We start from the raw sequence: 19,160 nt of genomic DNA, 5'->3' as shown, positions 1-19,160 counted from the left end.
TATGGGAGGCTCACGCGCCTCCTCTCTCTGCACTAAAGAATGAACTTGTCCATACTTCAGCGCCGAGAGAGGAGGCGCACGAGCCTCTTATAGACTGTCATAATGACGGGAGGCTGGCGGAGAATTCCGCCACTTTTGCTCCCTGTACACGGAGCCTAAGGGTCCTTTTACACACACACAGATTATCTGAAATAAGACAACCTTTTTTGAATAGATGAACAAGCAAGGATGTATCCATGTTTTCCCTGACTCCCTAGGGCTGCATCCGAATGCTGAGCAATAAATCTGACATGCTCAAATCGCGCTCATCTCTACTGGTGAGCCGCCCTGAAGCAGCAGGTGAACAGTTTTGTTAGTGGCGCTCAGCTATAGCTGATAGTGGGGAGTCCTAAGCAAAGGTCCCTCTTCATATCTGTTCACAATTTTTTCTAAAAAATAAAAAGTGTAGCTGTCTAAAAAGTGAAGATAACTGATTCTCTTTACTTAGGGTGTTCACATTACGTCACTTATGGGTTAGATACAAGTATGTTCCGTTTTACATCGCATGTTCCCATGAATCATTTTACATCAAAAAGAAAATTTGAAATTGTATCAAAGGAAAAAGGCCACGTTGGTCACACTCAGTTCTGACTGGACGATTGTTTTGGCATGCCCCAGTTTAACCCCTTTTCTGCTGCAGCTAAGTTGGGCCTTAACCCCTAAATGTGTTTAAAATTGCTCTATTCCCATCCTTATAACGTTGTTATCCTTTGGTCTATGGGGCTGTGTGAGGTGTCATTTTTTGCACCATCATCTGTACTTTCTATCAGTACCTTGCTTGCCTATATGCGACTTTTTAATCACTTTTTATTACAATTTTCTCCAGATTTGATGACACCAACAATGTGCAATTTTGCACTTTGGCATTTGAGCTTGCTCATTTTACCGTGTGAGATCACAAATGGCATAATTCGACAGTTTGGGCAATTCTGCACCCGGCGATACCAAATATGTTAATTTTTTTATTTATTTTTATTTATAAAATGGGAAAATGAGGGTGATTTAAACCTATAATATGGGAAGGTTTTTTTATTAACCCTAACTTTTGGCCCACTAGAGGGTGTCAATGTTCAATGAACTGATTTCTCATAGAGATCAATACCTATGTACTGCATTGATCTATGTAATCGGCGCTAGATTGTAATGGGCTGCTGGAGCCCATAATAAAGGAGTGGCGATCCAGGATTAGCGTCATTGCAGACCTGACTCCCAGCCCAGCAGGTAGCACATGTCCACCCACTAGACACTAGGGAACATTTTTTTAAGGGGCTTTTGAATGTAGCTGTCAGTGTTGTGTGTTTTTTGTGAAAACCTCAAAATATCCTGAAAAATTAGAACAATTATCATTTATTTTTCTTTTTTCAATATTAAATAATGCTATTCAGTGGTGAAAATAAAATAAGTGTATTCTCTGGGTCATTACAGTTATGGCGTTACAAAATTTATATTTTTATTTTTTTTTAATTATTACCACTTTGGCACAATAGGAACTCTTCCTAAAAAAAATGAAAAAAAAAAAAAAAAAAAAAAAAAGACTCATAGCCTTTTTTTTTCCTCTGCATGATGGAGTCAGTTTTGGGCTCATTTTTTTGCGGGAAGATGTATAGTTTTAATTGATACCAAGTTTTATATATGTGACTTTTTGATCTCTTTTATGATGTGGTTTCCTAGGCGGATTGACAAAATACAGTAATTCTGGTGCTGTGTAGAGGGATATCCGTGGCAATCGTGAGGGTCTTCAAAAGGCCATGGAGCTGTTTGGAAGCCTTGCCGCATGAGGTTTGATCCGGTGAGTATAGTTGTTCACCCCACCGCAACCCGTTACATGCATCTGTCATGATTTAACAGCGGCATATAATGGGTTAAACTGATAACTGCAGGGGGGGGGGGCACTAAATATTAATATCTATGGAGATAAAATCGGATGTCCTAAAAGATTCTGTGTCAATGCAGTATCCATATAGTGTACTATATTATTTGAATATAATACAGAGGTACAGGTACAGGCCTTTTAAATGAATGAACCTATAATAAAGAATTGTTGATGTTACGTGAGCCGGAGACTCTTCTCTGTAATACAGTGTAAAAGATGCAAATACAAAATGACACAGCAAAATCCCAGCCATGCCTTTTATCGCTTGTCCTCGCTCGCTTAATCTGCACAGTTGTATGTGTTTCACATATTTGTCATGTATTATAAGATGACTAATCCATACTACGTGTGAGCAAATAGTGAGTGTATGATCAGTTATCATATGAAATAATTTATGTGCATCTAAGCTAGACACTACATTTAGGATACAGATAGAATATCAGATTGTGTTATTCTGTATCCCGCCAAAAACTAGCAGTGTAAACCAGCATTTTTTTTTTTCACATAGGCCAAAGAATTGCTGAATTATGTAATATGCCTTAAAGAGAACCAATCACCTACCTGAGGGAGTGTGACCTGGCCCCAGTACCTTATACCTGCTCGGCACAGCTCTCCAATGCTGTGTCAGCCAGACTCCGGGGCGGCAGCAATTAAAAAAAAACAAATTCAATGAATGGTCCGGATCCCGGTAGGTAGACATAAGGGCGGTGCTGCAGCGGCATGTTGTCATGCTGCCACTGCCCTCTTCCCAGTCACTCTCCCTGGACCCAACCCCTATTACCACTGACATCATTTATTGGTGGTTGTTCTAGAGAGCCCCTTACACCTTCTATTGATCTATACATAATTGTGTGCTTCTTTGTGCCCTTCATAGTGACCAAACACAGTAGAAAATGCCCTTAAGCCCCTTTCACTTGTAATGCAGATGTGTAAATCAGGCCTAAGGGTACTATTACACGGAACGATAATCGGACGAATTGGCCCGATTCGGCTGATTATCCCTCCGTGTAATAAATGCAACGATCAGCCGATGACAACGATCACTGGCTGATCGTTGATATAGGTTAAATTTTCGTCGGGTGCCGACCGCGCACCGCTGCGTATAATAGCGGTGCGTGGCCGGCGACTAACGATATACATTACCCATCCACGTTCCAGGGCTGCTCCTGCCGTCCGCTTCTCCCGGGGTCCCGTGCGCGCTCTAGCTTCACAGAGGCCTGTCAGCTAATAGGCCGCTCAGCCAATCACAGGCCGCGGCGGTCCCGGCCTGTGTTTGGCTGAGCGGCCTACCAGCTGACAGGCCGCTGTGAAGCTAGAGCGCGCGTGGGACCCCGGGAGAAGCGGACGGCAGAAGCAGCCCTGGAACGTGGATGGGTAATGTATGCCAGTTTAGCAAGGGCTTCAAGGACATCGGTAACGATGTCCTTGCAGCTCTTGTCAAACGATTATCGGGCCGTGTAATAGGCCCAGTAAATGAGCAACGATCTAGCAGATCGCTGCTCGTTTACAGGTATTATCGGGCCCTGCTCGGCCCGTGTAATACCACCCTAAGGCCTCATTCACACAATCCGTGCCGCGACTTCTTCCGCAATCTGCGCCACGAAAAAATAGGTCATGCCCCCAAAAGAAGTGCAGCCCCGCCACCCAGCAGAGATGGCAGGAGCACATAATCTGACAACTAATAGACTACTCCCGTGCCAGCCAGCTTACACACGTTCACCAGAAGTCGTGTGGACTACGATGGTTCGTGGTGGCGCCAGGAGAAGAAGGCAATGAGGGACCACGCTGCTTTTGGTGAACATGTGTAAGCCAGCACGGGGGAGTAGGCAAGTAGTTGTCAGATTATTTCCTCCTGTCATCTCTGCTGCTGGGGGGCTGCCCTTCTTTTGGGGGATCCATGCCACAATCCTCCTCCGAATTAGGACATGTCCTATTTTTTTGCGGTGGGGGTCGCGGCATCGATCGTGTGAATGAATGAATTGATTTTAATGGTTGCTAAAATTGTCCGTGGTTGCAGATCAGTGACCACGAACAATTTTACAGGACGTGTGAGCCTAAGTGCCTTCACACAGTAACAATGACCCCTTTGTGTCTGCACATTCATAATGCCCCAATACAGTAATGCTAAGCCCTTAGGGCCCTATTACATGGAACGCTAATTGGCCGAATCGGCCCTATCTGGACGATTATTGTTCCGTGTAATAAACACAACCATCATCGGCTGATCGTTGATATAGGTTTAGACCTATAATTGTCGGGCACTAATCGCGTAAAGCTACGTGTAATAGTGATGTGCGGCCAGCTGCTGATGATTTGCAAACTGCATACATTACCTATCCATGGTCCAGGGCTCCTCTTGCACTCTGCTTACCCCGGGGTCCCGCGCGCTGCAGCTTCAAAGCAGGCAGTCTTAGCTGACAGGCTGCTCAGCCAATCACTGGCCAGGACCACCACGGCCAGTGATTGGCTGAGCAGCCTGTCAGCTAAGACTGGCAGCTCTGAAGCTGCAGCGCGCAGGACTCAGGGATAAGCGGATCGCAAGAGGAGCCCTGGACCATGGATAGGTAATGTATGCAGTTTTAAGCAAGGGCTGCAAGGACATTGGTAACGATGTCCATGCAGCCCTTGTTAAACGATTATCGGGCCGTGTAATAGGCAGATCGGCGCTCGTTTACAGTAATTGTCGGGCCCCCAACGGCCCGTGTAATAGTACCCTTAGTACTACCACAAAGAAAAAGTTAAAACAAAGCATATAACTTTTATGTGAAACCTCAAAAAAAAGGGCAATAAAAATGGACTAATGCCAAAAATTGTTTGTTTTGCTTCACCAAATTTTTAGTGATAAAAAGGACGTTTCAACAGGATGCAAAAACATTGTTAGGATCCGGACAGCAGGACAAGACAAGACAAGACAGTGAGCCCTAAGCTCAGCCCCGCCCACTGTCCTCTACCTACTTGCCACAATCCGCCCTAAGATGGCGGCGAGCAACTTGGCGGCGGTCCCTGCACTGGCTAGGTGGGACACAAAGACAAGACAAACAGACAGACAGACAAACACAATGAAGAATAGTCAACAGTCCGGGTCACAATCGGGCAGCAAAAGTACAAAATCAATATCCAATAAACGTAGTCAAAGTCCAGGCAATATGGTCAAGGGCAGGCGGCAAGCAAGGGAAGTCAAGGAATAAGGCAAAGATCAGGAATAGCAAATACACAGAAGATACAAGCAGGCAGAGACTAAGTCAATAACCAGCAATGATATCCAAGACTGAGGTAGTTATATAGGAGGCCAGGGTTCTGATCCAGAACATAATTGGACCATCCCCCTGATCTCCAAGCACAGACACCTGAGAACAAAACGGATCCACTGGCAGGAAGACCTGTCAGTCACAGCAGAACCAAAACACAGATTAACCCTGACATGGCCAGACAGAACTCAGCAGGTGAAGTCGGGTGTGTCTCCCAAAGAGAGCAAATAAACCAGTGTTCAGACACAGCAAAACAAAACACAGAACAGAATAAGAGAATATCAGCGCCTTCTCGGCCGCATAGCACGAGCAGTGGGACGCATAACGCTCCGCAAAGATACCATCCTGACAAACATGGTGCGAATTTAGTCTTATATACTTCACACACCAAAAAAATGGTACACGTTTGCCAGCACTTGATTACTCCTCTTCTTCAAACAAGCTTTTACAGCCAAGCTTGTATATACAAAGGTTACATGAGGACTCTCATAGCTCGTCTGAACCGTGTTATCATAGCAATAGAAACAAAAATAAACATTTGCAGATTTTCATCAATGGGAGGCTTTACATTTCATAGCCATGACAAAGAATCAAATATTTCTGGCACCCTTTCTATTATTAAAATGCTAACTTTTTTTTCAGTTTCCATTTTGTATAACCTTTAAGAGAAGTATGTGCAAAGCCCTATTCGTCTAATAAAACTTTTTTTTTTTTTTATATTGTTGAGCCAGTTAACAAAGCTACTTTTTCTGTACAATTTTTCTGTGTCTGCCTACAGGGCTCAATGTGTGTTTATCTGGGCAGCACCATCTATTAATACGTTCCAGCTCCAGACTTGCCTTCTTTCCCTAAAGTTTTTTGCAGAAATTAATAGTGCAGACGATTTTAAGAAACTTTGTAATTGGTTTTATTAAGCAAATCTGCCATTATCTGCATTCAAAAAGACTTTCCCCAGCCCCCCCCCCTCCTCTCTCTCATTCACTGCTCATTATCAGGAAATCTCGATTTGTTTACATCAGGGCCCTGTGTAACCTATGGAGAGGGGAGGAGGGAGATTAGTCGCCAGCAGAGAACTAAGGATTACACAGCAGGAACTGTGTGATATGCGCTATTCAGAGGTCAGTGCTGACCTCGGAGGAGATAGCCCGGTGATGTAGCTGTAAATTAACTCTCTGTTGTCCTGTTTTGGTGCCTCATCTCCCTCCACCCCTCCCCCCTCCATAGAGAACCATGAAGACAGGGGGGAGAGCTTCAAACTGCTTTTTCATGATAAAAATGCATTTTTTTTGGCTAATAAACCCAATTACAACGTTTCTTAAAATCGCCAGTACTATTTCTGCAAAAAAAAATTAAACAACAGTGATAATTTAAAAGAACTACCAAAGACAATGATGTCAGAGGCTGCGCATCTCCTGCATTCACTGTCATTGCTTACATCAGCAGCACTTGAGCAGACTGGGAAGGCGCCCCAGAGCGCTGCAGAAGTGCTGCACCATGACTTCTCTTTGACTTACAGTAGGAGAATTTCTATTGTGCAGCATCGCCTTCATGGATAAAATAGCCAAAGTTAACATGCTCCCTAGTGTACTACTGCATGTTGTCAGCACCTCGGGTCGGGTGCTGACAGATTTTCTTAAAGGGTGGTGTACAAGTCATAGAAACATAGACGATTGTCGGCAGAAAAAGACCACTGGAACCATCTAGTCTGCCCTTTTAGTATTTCCGTTTTTATTATCTTAGGGTAGATATATGTAAACACCAGGTAGGTTTAAATTCTGTTACTGTAGATTTACCAATCACATCTGCTGGAAGTTAGTTACAAGCATCTACTACTATTTCAGTTGTAGGGATCTTCCCGGGGGATGGTGTGTTTGGACACAGTTCACAACAGACTTGGTTTTATAAAACAGGAGCTTGGCATTTATTTGCAGCATAAACAGTCCAGCAAACAGAAATTTAGCAACACCGTGCTTTTATAAACAAAACAAAACAAATAGGTCTTGCCCGTCTAGGCATTACTAACAAGCAGGTCACCTGTCTGACACTTCAATAGGCTGTATCGCAGGGTATGAATAGGCCCCAGCAGCGGCAGTATTCCTTGCTCCCAGGAGAACCAGCATGCAGGCTGTTCACTCCTGGCTGAGAGCAATCACCTGTAGCTCTGTGGAGCTTTTAACTTATTGCAGGCTCATCAGAGCACACCTGACTGTAACACCCGAACTGGATCGGGGGGAAGGGAATGGCAGGTCCCACTACCAACCTACCCACCATTCCAGTAAATCCAGGCCCGGAAAATGGAAAGAACAACTCAGCAGCATAATACTGCTGAGTGACAGATCTCACCTGGATTCACCATCTCACCATATGCAGTAGCCTGGGTGAGATGTACCTCCCCTTGAACACTTTTCCAGTGACACTTCTACACAGTATAGTAATTTTTTCTCACATTGCTTCCGATTTTTCCCCCAACTAACCTCTCACTGTGTCCTCTTGTTCTTTAGATTAGTTTTCTTTTTCTAAAAACATTCCCCTCTTGAACCTTATTTAGTTCTTTAACATACTTAATGGTTTCCATCATGTCCCCCTTTTCTCTTCTTTCCTCCAGACTATACAGATTCAAACCCTTAAAGGAGAAGTCCGGTGAAAATGTTTATTAAAGTATTGTATTGTCTCCCCCCCCCAAAAGTTATACAAATCCCCAATATACACTTATTACAGGAAATGCTTAAAGTGTTTTTTGTCCTGCACTTACTACTGCATCAAGGCTTCACTTCCTGGATAACATGGTGATGTCACTTCCTGGATAACATGGTGATGTCACTTCCTGGATAACATGGTGATGTCACTTCCTGGATAAAATGGTGATGTCCCTTCTTGGAAAACATGGTGATTAGAGATGAGCGAACTGGCCGAGGTTCTGATTCCCGCTGTCTCCGTGGAAAGGGTGGATACAACGGCCTGGAAAACTGGGATACAGCCATAGCCATAGGCTGTATCCCAGTTTTCTAGGCAGTCCTCAGGCTGTATCCACCCTCTCCACGGAGCGGGCAGACAGCGGGAATCAGAAGCCGAGAGTTCAGGTTCATACGAACCCGAACTTCGGCTGGTTCGCTCATCTCTAATTGTGATGTCACTTCCTGGATAAAATAGTGATGTCATGTCCCGACTCCCAGAGCTGTTCGGGCTGTGGCTGCTGGAGAGGATGATGGCAAGGGGACACTGAGGGACACAGGGCACTGGAGGGACACTAAGCATCCCTCTGCCATCATCCTCTCCAGCAGCCACAGCCAGCACAGCTCTGGGAGTCGGGTCGTGACATCACCATGTTATCCAGGAAGTGACATCACCATGTTATCCAGGAAGTGACATCACCATGTTATCCAGGAAGTGACATCACCATGTTATCCAGGAAGTGAAGCCTTGATGCAGTAGTAAGTGCAGGGAAAAAAAAGCACTTTATAAGCATTTCCCATAATAAGTGTATATTGGTGATTTGTATAACTTTTGGGGGGCAATACAATACTTGAATAAAAATTTTCACCGGACTTCTCATTTAAGTCTTTCCTAATATGTTTTATGTCTGACACCCTCTACCTTTTTTGTAGCCCGTTTTTGGACCCGTTGTATTTTATCAATATCTCTTTTTAGAGGAAGTCTCCAGAACCGGACACAGTATTCCAGATGTGATCTTAATAGTCAACAGTCTTATCTAGCTGTGAAATGTTGAAAAAAAAACCAACTGTTTTTTTGTCTGAAAGTGCAAAGCTTTTGGAAAGGTATGTTAAATTCTGGGAACTGAGTATGATATAAAGCCAAGATGTTAAAACATATTTGCTGTGTGGCTTGTGGCAACATATAAAAGTATTGACACACAAAAGCCAAAAGCAAACTACTTGATATAGGCAATCAGAAAAACATACCCATAATCTTGTTTGTCTAGATTTTTTTAGATTTAGAAGTGCTAATAGTGGCACTAAAATATATATAAAAAAAAAACATTCATCTGCATCAGTTGTCCTACCCGTGCCATTCTGTTGATAGTGGTGACCAACCTCAGCCAGCAGTTGCCTAAGCAGTCAGTTTCAATGTATCATAGTGGAGAACAGGAAGCTCTGAGTAGCAGAGCAGATGGATTCAGAAAGACACGTGTGCAATTAGGGGCAGGTGTGTGCATTTGTTTTATATTTTACTAAAGAAAGGGCACAAGTGCCTCGTGTGATACCTTAAAGGAGAACTCCGGCCAAAATGTATTTTTTAATACATTATTGCATAAGCAAAGTTAGACAAATTTCTAATCTACACTAATAATGGAGAATGCACATATATTGCTATTTCCCTCAAATTAGTAGTTCAGACAGTCTAGGGTCAGTATAGGGTCTAACTTTGGGGTTCATCTTAACGTACATTCTATTTGAATAAATGGTTTGCTAAAACCTAATTTTTTATCAAAAACAACAGGTTTTTATCGTATGTACGCTGGAGGAAGTATATGCGTTGAGTCCTGACACTTGCAGTTTGCTGCAGCATTTTTCTGTTTATGTGTCCAAGAGAAACAGACGACCTGCATCGGTAGCTGTATATAGTATCTAATCCCCTAATAATCTCTAGGATCCTCAGAGTGGCGTAGCATATCACTCAAGAGATGGTTACATAAATACAAGCAGTAAATGTAAATGAGAAGAAATAATCCAGCACTCACCCACTGTGGTCCTAGCTCCTAGCCAGGAGTAGGAAGGGGAAACCTGAAACAGGTGTTGCAGGACTAGTTTTTTCACCCTCCCTGTGAATGCTGCATGCTGTAATAAACCACCTTGAAGTGACCACAGTGGGTGAGTGCTGGATTATTTCTTCTCATATACATTTTTCTATTTATGTCTCTATGACATGTAAAAAAAGTTTTTTGTAACAACAGTGACACTTAAACAGTTGTTATATGATGCTTGAAAGGAACATATTTATTTTTTTGAGGAGTTTTATTGTGTGACATTTTGGTAGACATCACATTTGATATACTCCTACTGTAGTTATTCATTCAAAGATTAATTTTAATCTATGGGTCTAAAATAACAGGTTATTAAAGAGGACGTTTAATCTCTGAAATTAGAGAAGGGCAGAGTATTTAAACTTTGACCATAGTTCACAACTAATTGACTGATCACCGAACCATGAAAGTGAGTAGCACAGGGCTGTATATACGGTATCATATAACTTTTAGAAAGGTGATATTCCCTCTAACCAATCAACCATGCCATTAAAACCAACCGCCTAATATTGTGCTACTCCCCTTCATGCTGCCACAGCTCTATATGACTGGTGAAGGTGTCCTGTGGAATGTGGCATCTAGGTGTTACCAGCAGATCAAGTCCTGTAAATCGCTATGTAAGAGTTCCGTGAATCGTGGGCATGTCGATGAGCCTTAGGGCCCTATTACATGGGGCGATTATCGTGCAAATTATCGTCATATCGTTTGAATTTAAACGATAATTGTTTTGTATAAATGCAGGCAGCAATCAAACGACCAATGAGAAATCGTTCATTGTCATTTGTTGCTGACACCAAAACCATTCTTAATCGTTCACTGTAATTCTAAATTTGTTTACTAATCGTTCAGGGTAATTCCATATTGTTCCTTCATTTGCTGGGATCAGATGGAGTAAACTATCTGTGTAATATGGTGAACTATTTCAAGTTAACGATAAATGATCTTGTTTGTGATCGTTCATGGTTAATCTTTAAAAATCACTTTGTCTAATAGGGCTGTTAGGCACTTATGACCCTGTTGCCAGTTCATCCCTTATCCTTTATTAAACCACTTTTGGTAGTTACCAACCACTGCATATCAGCAACACATGCAGACATGCTATTCAGAGATGCTGTCAGAGTAGGGAACTGGATGACAAAAGTCAGGTGCTGCCCTGACACTGGCTCCCTCCCCGACGTCCCTGCCCAATTCCCTCATTTGCCCTAGGTGACAGCGGACAACTGGTCGACAGTCCCTAGCCTGTATAAGTGAACAGTGAACTAAGACAAGACAGACAAAAACACAATGAAACTGAGTCAGGAGTCTGGGTTAATAACAAATGGGCAGCACAATCAAAAGTCAAAATGCCAGTAAAAGAATGCAGGAACAAACGCTAGGTCAAGAGGGAACTCAAGGTCTGAGGCTCTATTGCAGGCAAAGAACATGGGCATGGGGAGTGTTCTGACAGCTGACTGGCGGTGCCGTCCTCCAGTCAGTTAATAAAATTACCAACACTTTATGCCAGCAGGCCGGGGTGGTGAAACCCCAGCCACGGCTACATCAAAGAAGAGCACCGCTGCGCACCTAGCAACCAGCCGAGCCGGTCATAAGCAACACTGTTTTCCCTCATTGTGAATGTACCCAAAGAGTAGATGGGGCAGTTGCATGTTTCTTTGGCCTTACACTTTGCACAGTAGAAAGTTGAGACATCTTTCACATACCAATAGTTTTCGTTCTTTTAGAAAATCCTCATCTGAGAGTGTTGTTCCTCCAGGTGGTAAGTCGATTTAAAGAGTTTGGAGTATAAATTAATGGCTTTAATGCCGGTATTCTCTATAGTGGAGTCTGGAAGCACATGGCTGCTATCACCATAATCTTCTCGTGGATTACTTTCCCTCTACAAATAATCGGTTTATGAAGTCAGTCGGTTGAAATCAGTCTGAACACCAACAGTATAATATTTTGCACGTACACAATTAGGCCATGTTCAGACCTCATAAGAGAACGGCCGTTCCGTGACTTGGCCGGTCTCAGAAAAGATCATCCCGGCTGGTACTGCAGTACCGGGCGGATGATCTTTTGCGCAGCTGAGTTCTGATGCGGGTGCATCAATGCGCGCCCGCATCAGAACTCTTCACTGCACACAATGGAGCATGTGGCCGGAGCCGCTCACTCGATAGTGTGCACTGACAGGGCCGCAATGAATAGCGGCCGCAGAAAACTGAAATGTCAGTTTCTTGCGGCGCCGCTAGGGATCCAAGATGGAGTGTATACCATGTGTATACACTCTGGCTGGGATTCCATAGACAGCCAGCAATGCAATGTATATTTTTGTATTAATCAGGACCGTTGTGTCAATTGGCAACAACGGCCATAGTTTTACGAAAATATACTTAGTGTGAACATAACCTTAGACATAATATTAGGAATATTCCCATCCAGCCATGTCTGCTATCTCAGCCATGCATAAATATGTAGATATTTTCTTTAGTAGAAGTAATTTGCAAATCTGTATGGCTTTCTGACACCAGTTGATTTAAAAGCATATTTTTTTTCCCGGAGTACCCCTTTAATGACACAATTCTTTTAAGTGAGAATGAATAACTGGCAAACTTCTTCCGTCAGTCTTAACCAACACTACATCATATTATTAAGCCGACTAAAAACATCCTCAGTTCCATTCTTGGTGACATAACTTGTAATTGAAGAATAAGAGGAAATGCTAAAACTAGCTTAAACATGATATATTTTGGATTTTATTGGTTAGCAGAACTGGGCGTGTGGTTTCCATTACGCAGTGTGATACTACTACATTACAGCTTTTAAAGAACATGCTGTGAATTGCCTGTTAAATATATGCTTTTGCTTCCCCCCACCCTAAACAGGGGCGTAACTTAAAATAACTGGGCCCCACAGCAAAACTTTTGATGGTGGTAGCTACAATTATAAGCAATCACTCTGCAATTGACCAAGAGAACATGGGGCAATGGATCTCCACTTCTACCATTTAAAGGGGTATTGCACTCAAACATAACTTTTGATATGTTGCTGCCCATGGTTAGACTAACAATTCCTTTCATACTTGTTATTATCTCTTCAGTCTCCTTCCCCCATTTCTGAGCTGCTGTTTTCTGCTGAAGACACAATAATCTGTGTGTGAGCTTTTCTCTCTGTCTCCCCCCTCCCTTCTGATACGGCTGATGTAAACAAGTGTGTTTATTAGCAACTTGACCTCAGAGTAACCCTCCCAGCATTACAAAGAAGCTACAATGTTGCAGATAAAGCCAGCCAGATACTTGTTTACATCAGCTGTCTCAGATGGGAGGGGGAGGAGAGGGAGACAGAGAGAAAGCCTCACACACAGATTTTTGTGTCTTCAGCAGAAAGACGCAGCTCAGAACTGGGGGAAGGAGACTTAATAGATAATAACAAGTATGGAAGGAATTGTTAGTCTCAACATGAGCAGCAACATATTAAAAGTTATGTTTGAGTAGAATACCCCTTTAAATTTTCATTTTCTCTTTGGAAGACACTATTAACGGTTATTAGTCTGAGGGGGCATTCTTTTGGGGCTTATTACTGTGAGGGGGCACTACTGAGGGGCTTAATGGTATAAAGGGGGTGCTATTGAAGAGCTAAATGCTTGGTGGGGACACTATTAAGAGTATAAATACTGTGCCAGGTCACCTTTGGGAGACAAACTACTATTGGATTAGAGACTGCAGTGTACAGGCATTTATGGCTGTAATCACTATGTCACTATTTAGAGAGGTTACAGCTGTGTGGAGCACTATTGGGGGTAACTACCATGTACAGGCACTACTGGGGGCAATAATACTTTGTGGGTCCCAAAAGGGGCATTATAACCATTTGGATCACTATGGTTGGGGAGTTTGTGACGATGATAATAATGGAAGCATGTTAGGCCTAAGATGGTTGTCTAATAGATTTATCAGTGAGAAAATGACGAAAGAGAATGACTTTGAGAAGACGTCACCTGTGTGTCACTGGAAGGACCTGGACATTAATCACCTCTGTACTGTGGTAACTGTATGGGGGTAATGTTGGTCTGTATAAAGTGTTTTGTACTCATTAACAGTCATTATTAAATGGTGGTGACATTGACCTTGGTATAATGGATTTTGTTTAGTAAGAATATGATGGTTTATTTGTACAATAGGTGGTCATGGTGTGGCGGTATTTAACTGTTATGTAGTGTTGATCTTGGTATATTGGATTTGGTCAGTAACAGGGTCACAGCGCCCTCTACAGTCTAGATAACTAGATGTCAAGTCTGTATTGTCCCACTTGTCTAAATGGCTTAGCATGTCATGCAGTTATCTAACCACAAGGTGGCAATATTTCTATTACAAACCAACACAGCACATGCTATTCGATAGACAGATATTTGTAAAGACCGCACGTGTTGTTCTTCTGTGTGTACCTTTCTAAGGGTGGTATTACATGGGATGATTTTTCTTCGATTAACGATAAACAATCTCAAACGACCGCTATGACAAAGATCTTAAATCATTCGCCCTATTACACGGGACGATGATCGTTACTTACGGTCGTTCTTGCTCTCGTCGTTTCCGGGCTGAACCAACGAACGACGCGTTATTACACCGAACGATGTTCGAACGATTTGTGAACAATCAACAATGAAAATAGGTCCAGATTCTATCAAACGATGAATGATTTCTGGTTGGTCGTTTAATTGTTGTCTGCTATTACACAAATTGATTGTCGTTTAAATGCTAACGATTTTTCGAATGATAATCGTCTTATGTACGACCCTGGACGTACAGTTATGCCACGGAAGTCTGTCACCAGACGACCCAGGACGTAACTGTACGTCCTGGGTGTTTCTCCTGCTATGAAGTGCGCTTTGGAACGGAGCGCGCTTCATAGCAGTTGGGGGGCGGCTGCAGTGAGGCACCTCACCGTTAATGACAGGCTGCAGCGATCGTGCTGCAGCGTGTCATTAACTCCTTAAACGCTGCGGCGTTTAAGTGTAAGTGACAGGGGGAGTCCCCTGTCACTTACCGATCGGGACCCCCGCAGTCATCCGATCGTTAAAACGGACCGCCGGAGGTCTCTCACCTGCCTCTGTGCAGTCCGATCAGTGATCTGCTCACTGAGCCTGCACAATGAGCTCAATGAGCAGATCACCTATCACACTGATCAATGCTATGCCTATGATATAGCAATGATCAGTGTGAGTAATGTAACAAATGTATGTAAAAGTCCCCCAAAGGGACTTCAAATGTGTAAAAAAAAAAGAAGTAAAAAACACTATTACACTACCCCAAAGCCCCTCCCCCAATAAAAGTTTAAATCACCCCCTTTCCCATTATATAAATAAAATATATAAAAATAAATAAATAAACATATAATATACCGTAGCGTGTGTAATTGTCCGATCTATTAAAATATAACAAGCGTCATTGCGAACGGTGAACGGCGTACACGAAAAGAGGGGAAAAAGTGCGCGGATTACCGATTTATTGTTACATTATATATATATATAAAAAAAAATTAATAACAAGTGATCAAAACGTCCGAATTTCACAAATATGGTATTAATAAAAACTAGAGATCATGGCGGAAAAAATGACACCCCATACAGCCCCGTAGGTGAAAAAATAAAACTGTTATAAGCGTCACAATAGGCCCATTTTATTAATATTTAATTGCCAAAAAAAAGGATTTCATTAAAAAAATATATAACATTACAGAATCTGTGTAACCTGCATATGGTTGTGTTCGGACTGACCTATAGAATAATGGTATCACGTCACTTATACCATATAGTGCATTACGTAGACACAGGAACCCCCCAAACCTTACCATATTGCTCGTTTTTACGATTTCACCTATTTATATCTTCATAAATAATATATTTGGAATTCCGTCATACATGTTATGGTAAAATGAATGACGCCATTACACAGTACAACTATTCCTGTAACAAATAAGCCCTTACATGGCCTGTAGATAAAAAACTGAAAGTGCTGGAGCTCTTAGAAGGGGAGGAGGGAAAACAAAAACACTAAGATCAAAATTTGTGCGGTCCACTGGGTCATTTTGGGCCTGGTCCTCAAAGGGTTAATGTACTTTTTTAATGTTCACATGTGCGTTTTTCTTTCTCATATGATTCCATGGAACTGCAGTTTCTTTTCATTCTGGTGAGTTCCTCTATGGGGATGGAACGTAAAGTGTGGATTGGATGGCAACTTTCGGCATGTAGAGTTACATTGCCTGAGATAGGTTTATACAGTACCCCTGTTTGAATTACATTGCCATTAGTTCCATTTAGCTTTAAGGCTGCATTGACGCAAACTTTCCTCCCGCCCGGGCAGCATCTGTGATAAGATGCTGGGAGCGGGGGAACTGTACAGATATGCGCCGTGCTGTAATGAATCAGTTGCGCGGCGCTGTCTTTACAGCGCGGCGTATATTTGTACAGTTCCCCCGCTCCCAGCATCTAATTACAGATGCTGCCCAGGCAGGGGAGAGTCCGTTACAGGCATTCCACGTCCGTGTTCCGTGTGGAACACGGAACGTGTGAATGCAGCCTAAGGCTATGTTCGTACTAAGTAAGTTCTGTGGAAATCACGGCTGTTGTTTCAACGGCCCTGATTTCAATGGAACTTACATGGTGCCAGGCTGGAGGGATCCCAGCTGGAGTGTATACACATAGTATACACTCCGGCCTGGGATCCCTAGCGGCGCCGTAAAAAACTGACATATCAGTACAGGCGTAAAAAACGCTTCATAGTGTGCTGTGGGGAGTTCTGATGCGGGTGCACACGGATGTGCCCGCATCAGGACTAAGGGGCGCTAAAAGGGATGATCTTTTCTGAGACCGGCCGTTCCGTGACCCAGCCGGGTCAAGGAACGGCCAGTCACTTACTGTATGTGGACATAGCCTAAGTCAAGAAAGAGGTGAATGTCTCTTAGTAAAGCTGCTCGGACCTGCGCCTGGCTTAGGCTTTGCAGAACAATTCTACACCTTCTCTGTCTTTCGGACCCACTCCTAGTTTTGGATTACTAATACTAAAACACTACTAATAAAATGCTCAACGCAAAACTGCAGTCTAAAAGTGGCCTAAGGCCTGGTTCACACTGCATTTTTGCAATCCGTTTAAAAAAAAAAAAAAGGATCAAAAACAGATTGCAAAAACGAATGCATTTGTATGCATCCGTTTTGATCTGTTTTTCCATTGACTTCCATTATAAAAAAAAACGGATCAAAACGGATACGTTTTTTTTGACGGACGCAAAAACGTTGCTGACACTATTTTTTTTGTCCGTTAAAAAAAAGGATCCGTTAAACATATGCTAAAAACGCAGTGTGAACTAGGGCTGGGCGATAATGGCCTAAATCAATATCGCGGTTTATCGTACATGTAGCCGCGGTAACGATAAATTGAACGATAATTATGACACGCCCCTTTTAAAAGCCACACCCCTTTTGAAAACCCCATTTTCCGATGGTAATACAAACGTGAATTTATTCCATATCACAATGGGCAGCAAACTTCACAAGTAATACACAATGTTTTGGCGTCTCCTACACCATTTTCAAGTGCCACTTAAGAGTGGCATAAGAGACGCCAAAACATCGTATATTACTTGTGAAGTTTGCTGCACATTGTTATATGGAATAAATTCACGTTTGTATCACCATCAGAGTGCTGCAGAGTATTTTTACTAGCCGACTTGGTATTCGACTGCTGGCCTCCACAGTTTGTTTAGTGTGCTGCCTATATTGTTTGCTTTATCTATCTATGTATATATCTATATATACACACATATATATATATATATATATATATATATATATATATATATATATGTGTATGTATAGATAGATAGATAGATAATAGATAGAGGAGATAGATCTCCTATCTATCTATCCATCTATCTCCTCTATTATCTATCTATCTATCTCCTATCTATCTATCTATCTATCTATCTATCTATCTATCTATCTATCTCCTATCTATCTATCTATCTATCTATCTATCTATCTATCTATCTATCTCCTATCTATCTCTCTATCTCTCTATCTCTCTATCTCTCTATCTCCTATCTATATATCTATCTGTCATCTATCTATCTATCTATCTCCTATCTATCTATCTATCTATCTATCTATCTATCTATCTATCTATCTATCTATCTCCTATCTATCTATCTATCTCCTATCTATCTATCTATCTATCTCCTATCTATCTATCTATCTATCTCCTATCTATCTATCTATCTATCTCCTATCTATCTATCTCCTATCTATCTATCTCCTATCTATCTATCTATCTCCTATCTCCTATCTATTATCTATCTATCTATCTCCTATCTATCTATCTATCTATCTATCTATCTATCTATCTATCTATCTATCTCCTATCTATCTATCTATCTATCTCCTATCTATCTATCTATCTATCTATCTCCTATCTATCTATCTCCTATCTATCTATCTCCTATCTATCTATCTATCTCCTATCTCCTATCTATCTATCTATCTATCTCTCTCCTATCTATCTATCTATCTATCTATCTATCTATCTCTAACTCCTCTATCTCTCTATCTATCTATCTAACTCCTCTATCTATCTCCTATCTATCTATCTATCTATCTATCTATCTATCTCCTATCTATCTCCTATCTCTCTATCTCTCTATCTATCTCCTATCTATATATCTATCTGTCATCTATCTATCTATCTATCTCCTATCTATCTATCTATCTATCTATCTATCTATCTATCTATCTATCTCCTATCTATCTATCTATCTATCTATCTATCTCTCTATCTATCTCTCTATCTCTCTATCTAACTCTATCTCCTATCTATCTATCTATCTATCTATCTATCTATCTATCTATCTATCTATCTATCTATCTATCTATTTATCTATCTCCTATCTATCTATCTCTCTATCTATCTCCTATCTATCTCTATCTCTCTATCTATCTCCTATCTATCTATCTCTCTATCTCTCTATCTATCTATCGACCAAAAAATAGGGTTCCAGCTTGAAAACAGTGCTGATTGTGGCATGGAAACGTTGCTGCTGCATGTTCCTTTGAGCAAATAAACTACACTTTTCTTCCCTATTGGAGTGCCGGAACCCTATTTTTTAGTCTGTATATGTGCACGAAGGATACTTAGTGCGGGGTGGCACCCTATACCTTTACTGCTGGAGTGCTGTGGATTTTCTGATTGCTCTATATCTCTCTCTCTCT

At 41.9% G+C, this 19,160-nt stretch overlaps 1 protein-coding gene across 1 annotated transcript in view; it reads left to right on the top strand.

Annotated features, from left to right (window-relative positions):
• The first annotated feature begins 1,715 nt into the window (after positions 1–1,715).
• Positions 1,716–19,160, top strand: part of LOC138794649 (elongin-A-like) — a 110,689-nt gene continuing 93,244 nt past the window's right edge. Inside the window, exon 1 of the mRNA XM_069973431.1 lies at positions 1,716–1,828. Within this exon, the coding sequence (XP_069829532.1) occupies positions 1,814–1,828 (15 nt within the window). The 5' untranslated portion in view covers positions 1,716–1,813. The remainder of the gene's footprint in view (positions 1,829–19,160) is intronic.

This window comes from Dendropsophus ebraccatus, chromosome 6, assembly GCF_027789765.1.
Source record: "Dendropsophus ebraccatus isolate aDenEbr1 chromosome 6, aDenEbr1.pat, whole genome shotgun sequence".
In the NCBI taxonomy this organism is placed as follows: domain Eukaryota; kingdom Metazoa; phylum Chordata; class Amphibia; order Anura; family Hylidae; genus Dendropsophus; species Dendropsophus ebraccatus.
This window is presented reverse-complemented; position numbering and strand designations above follow the sequence as displayed.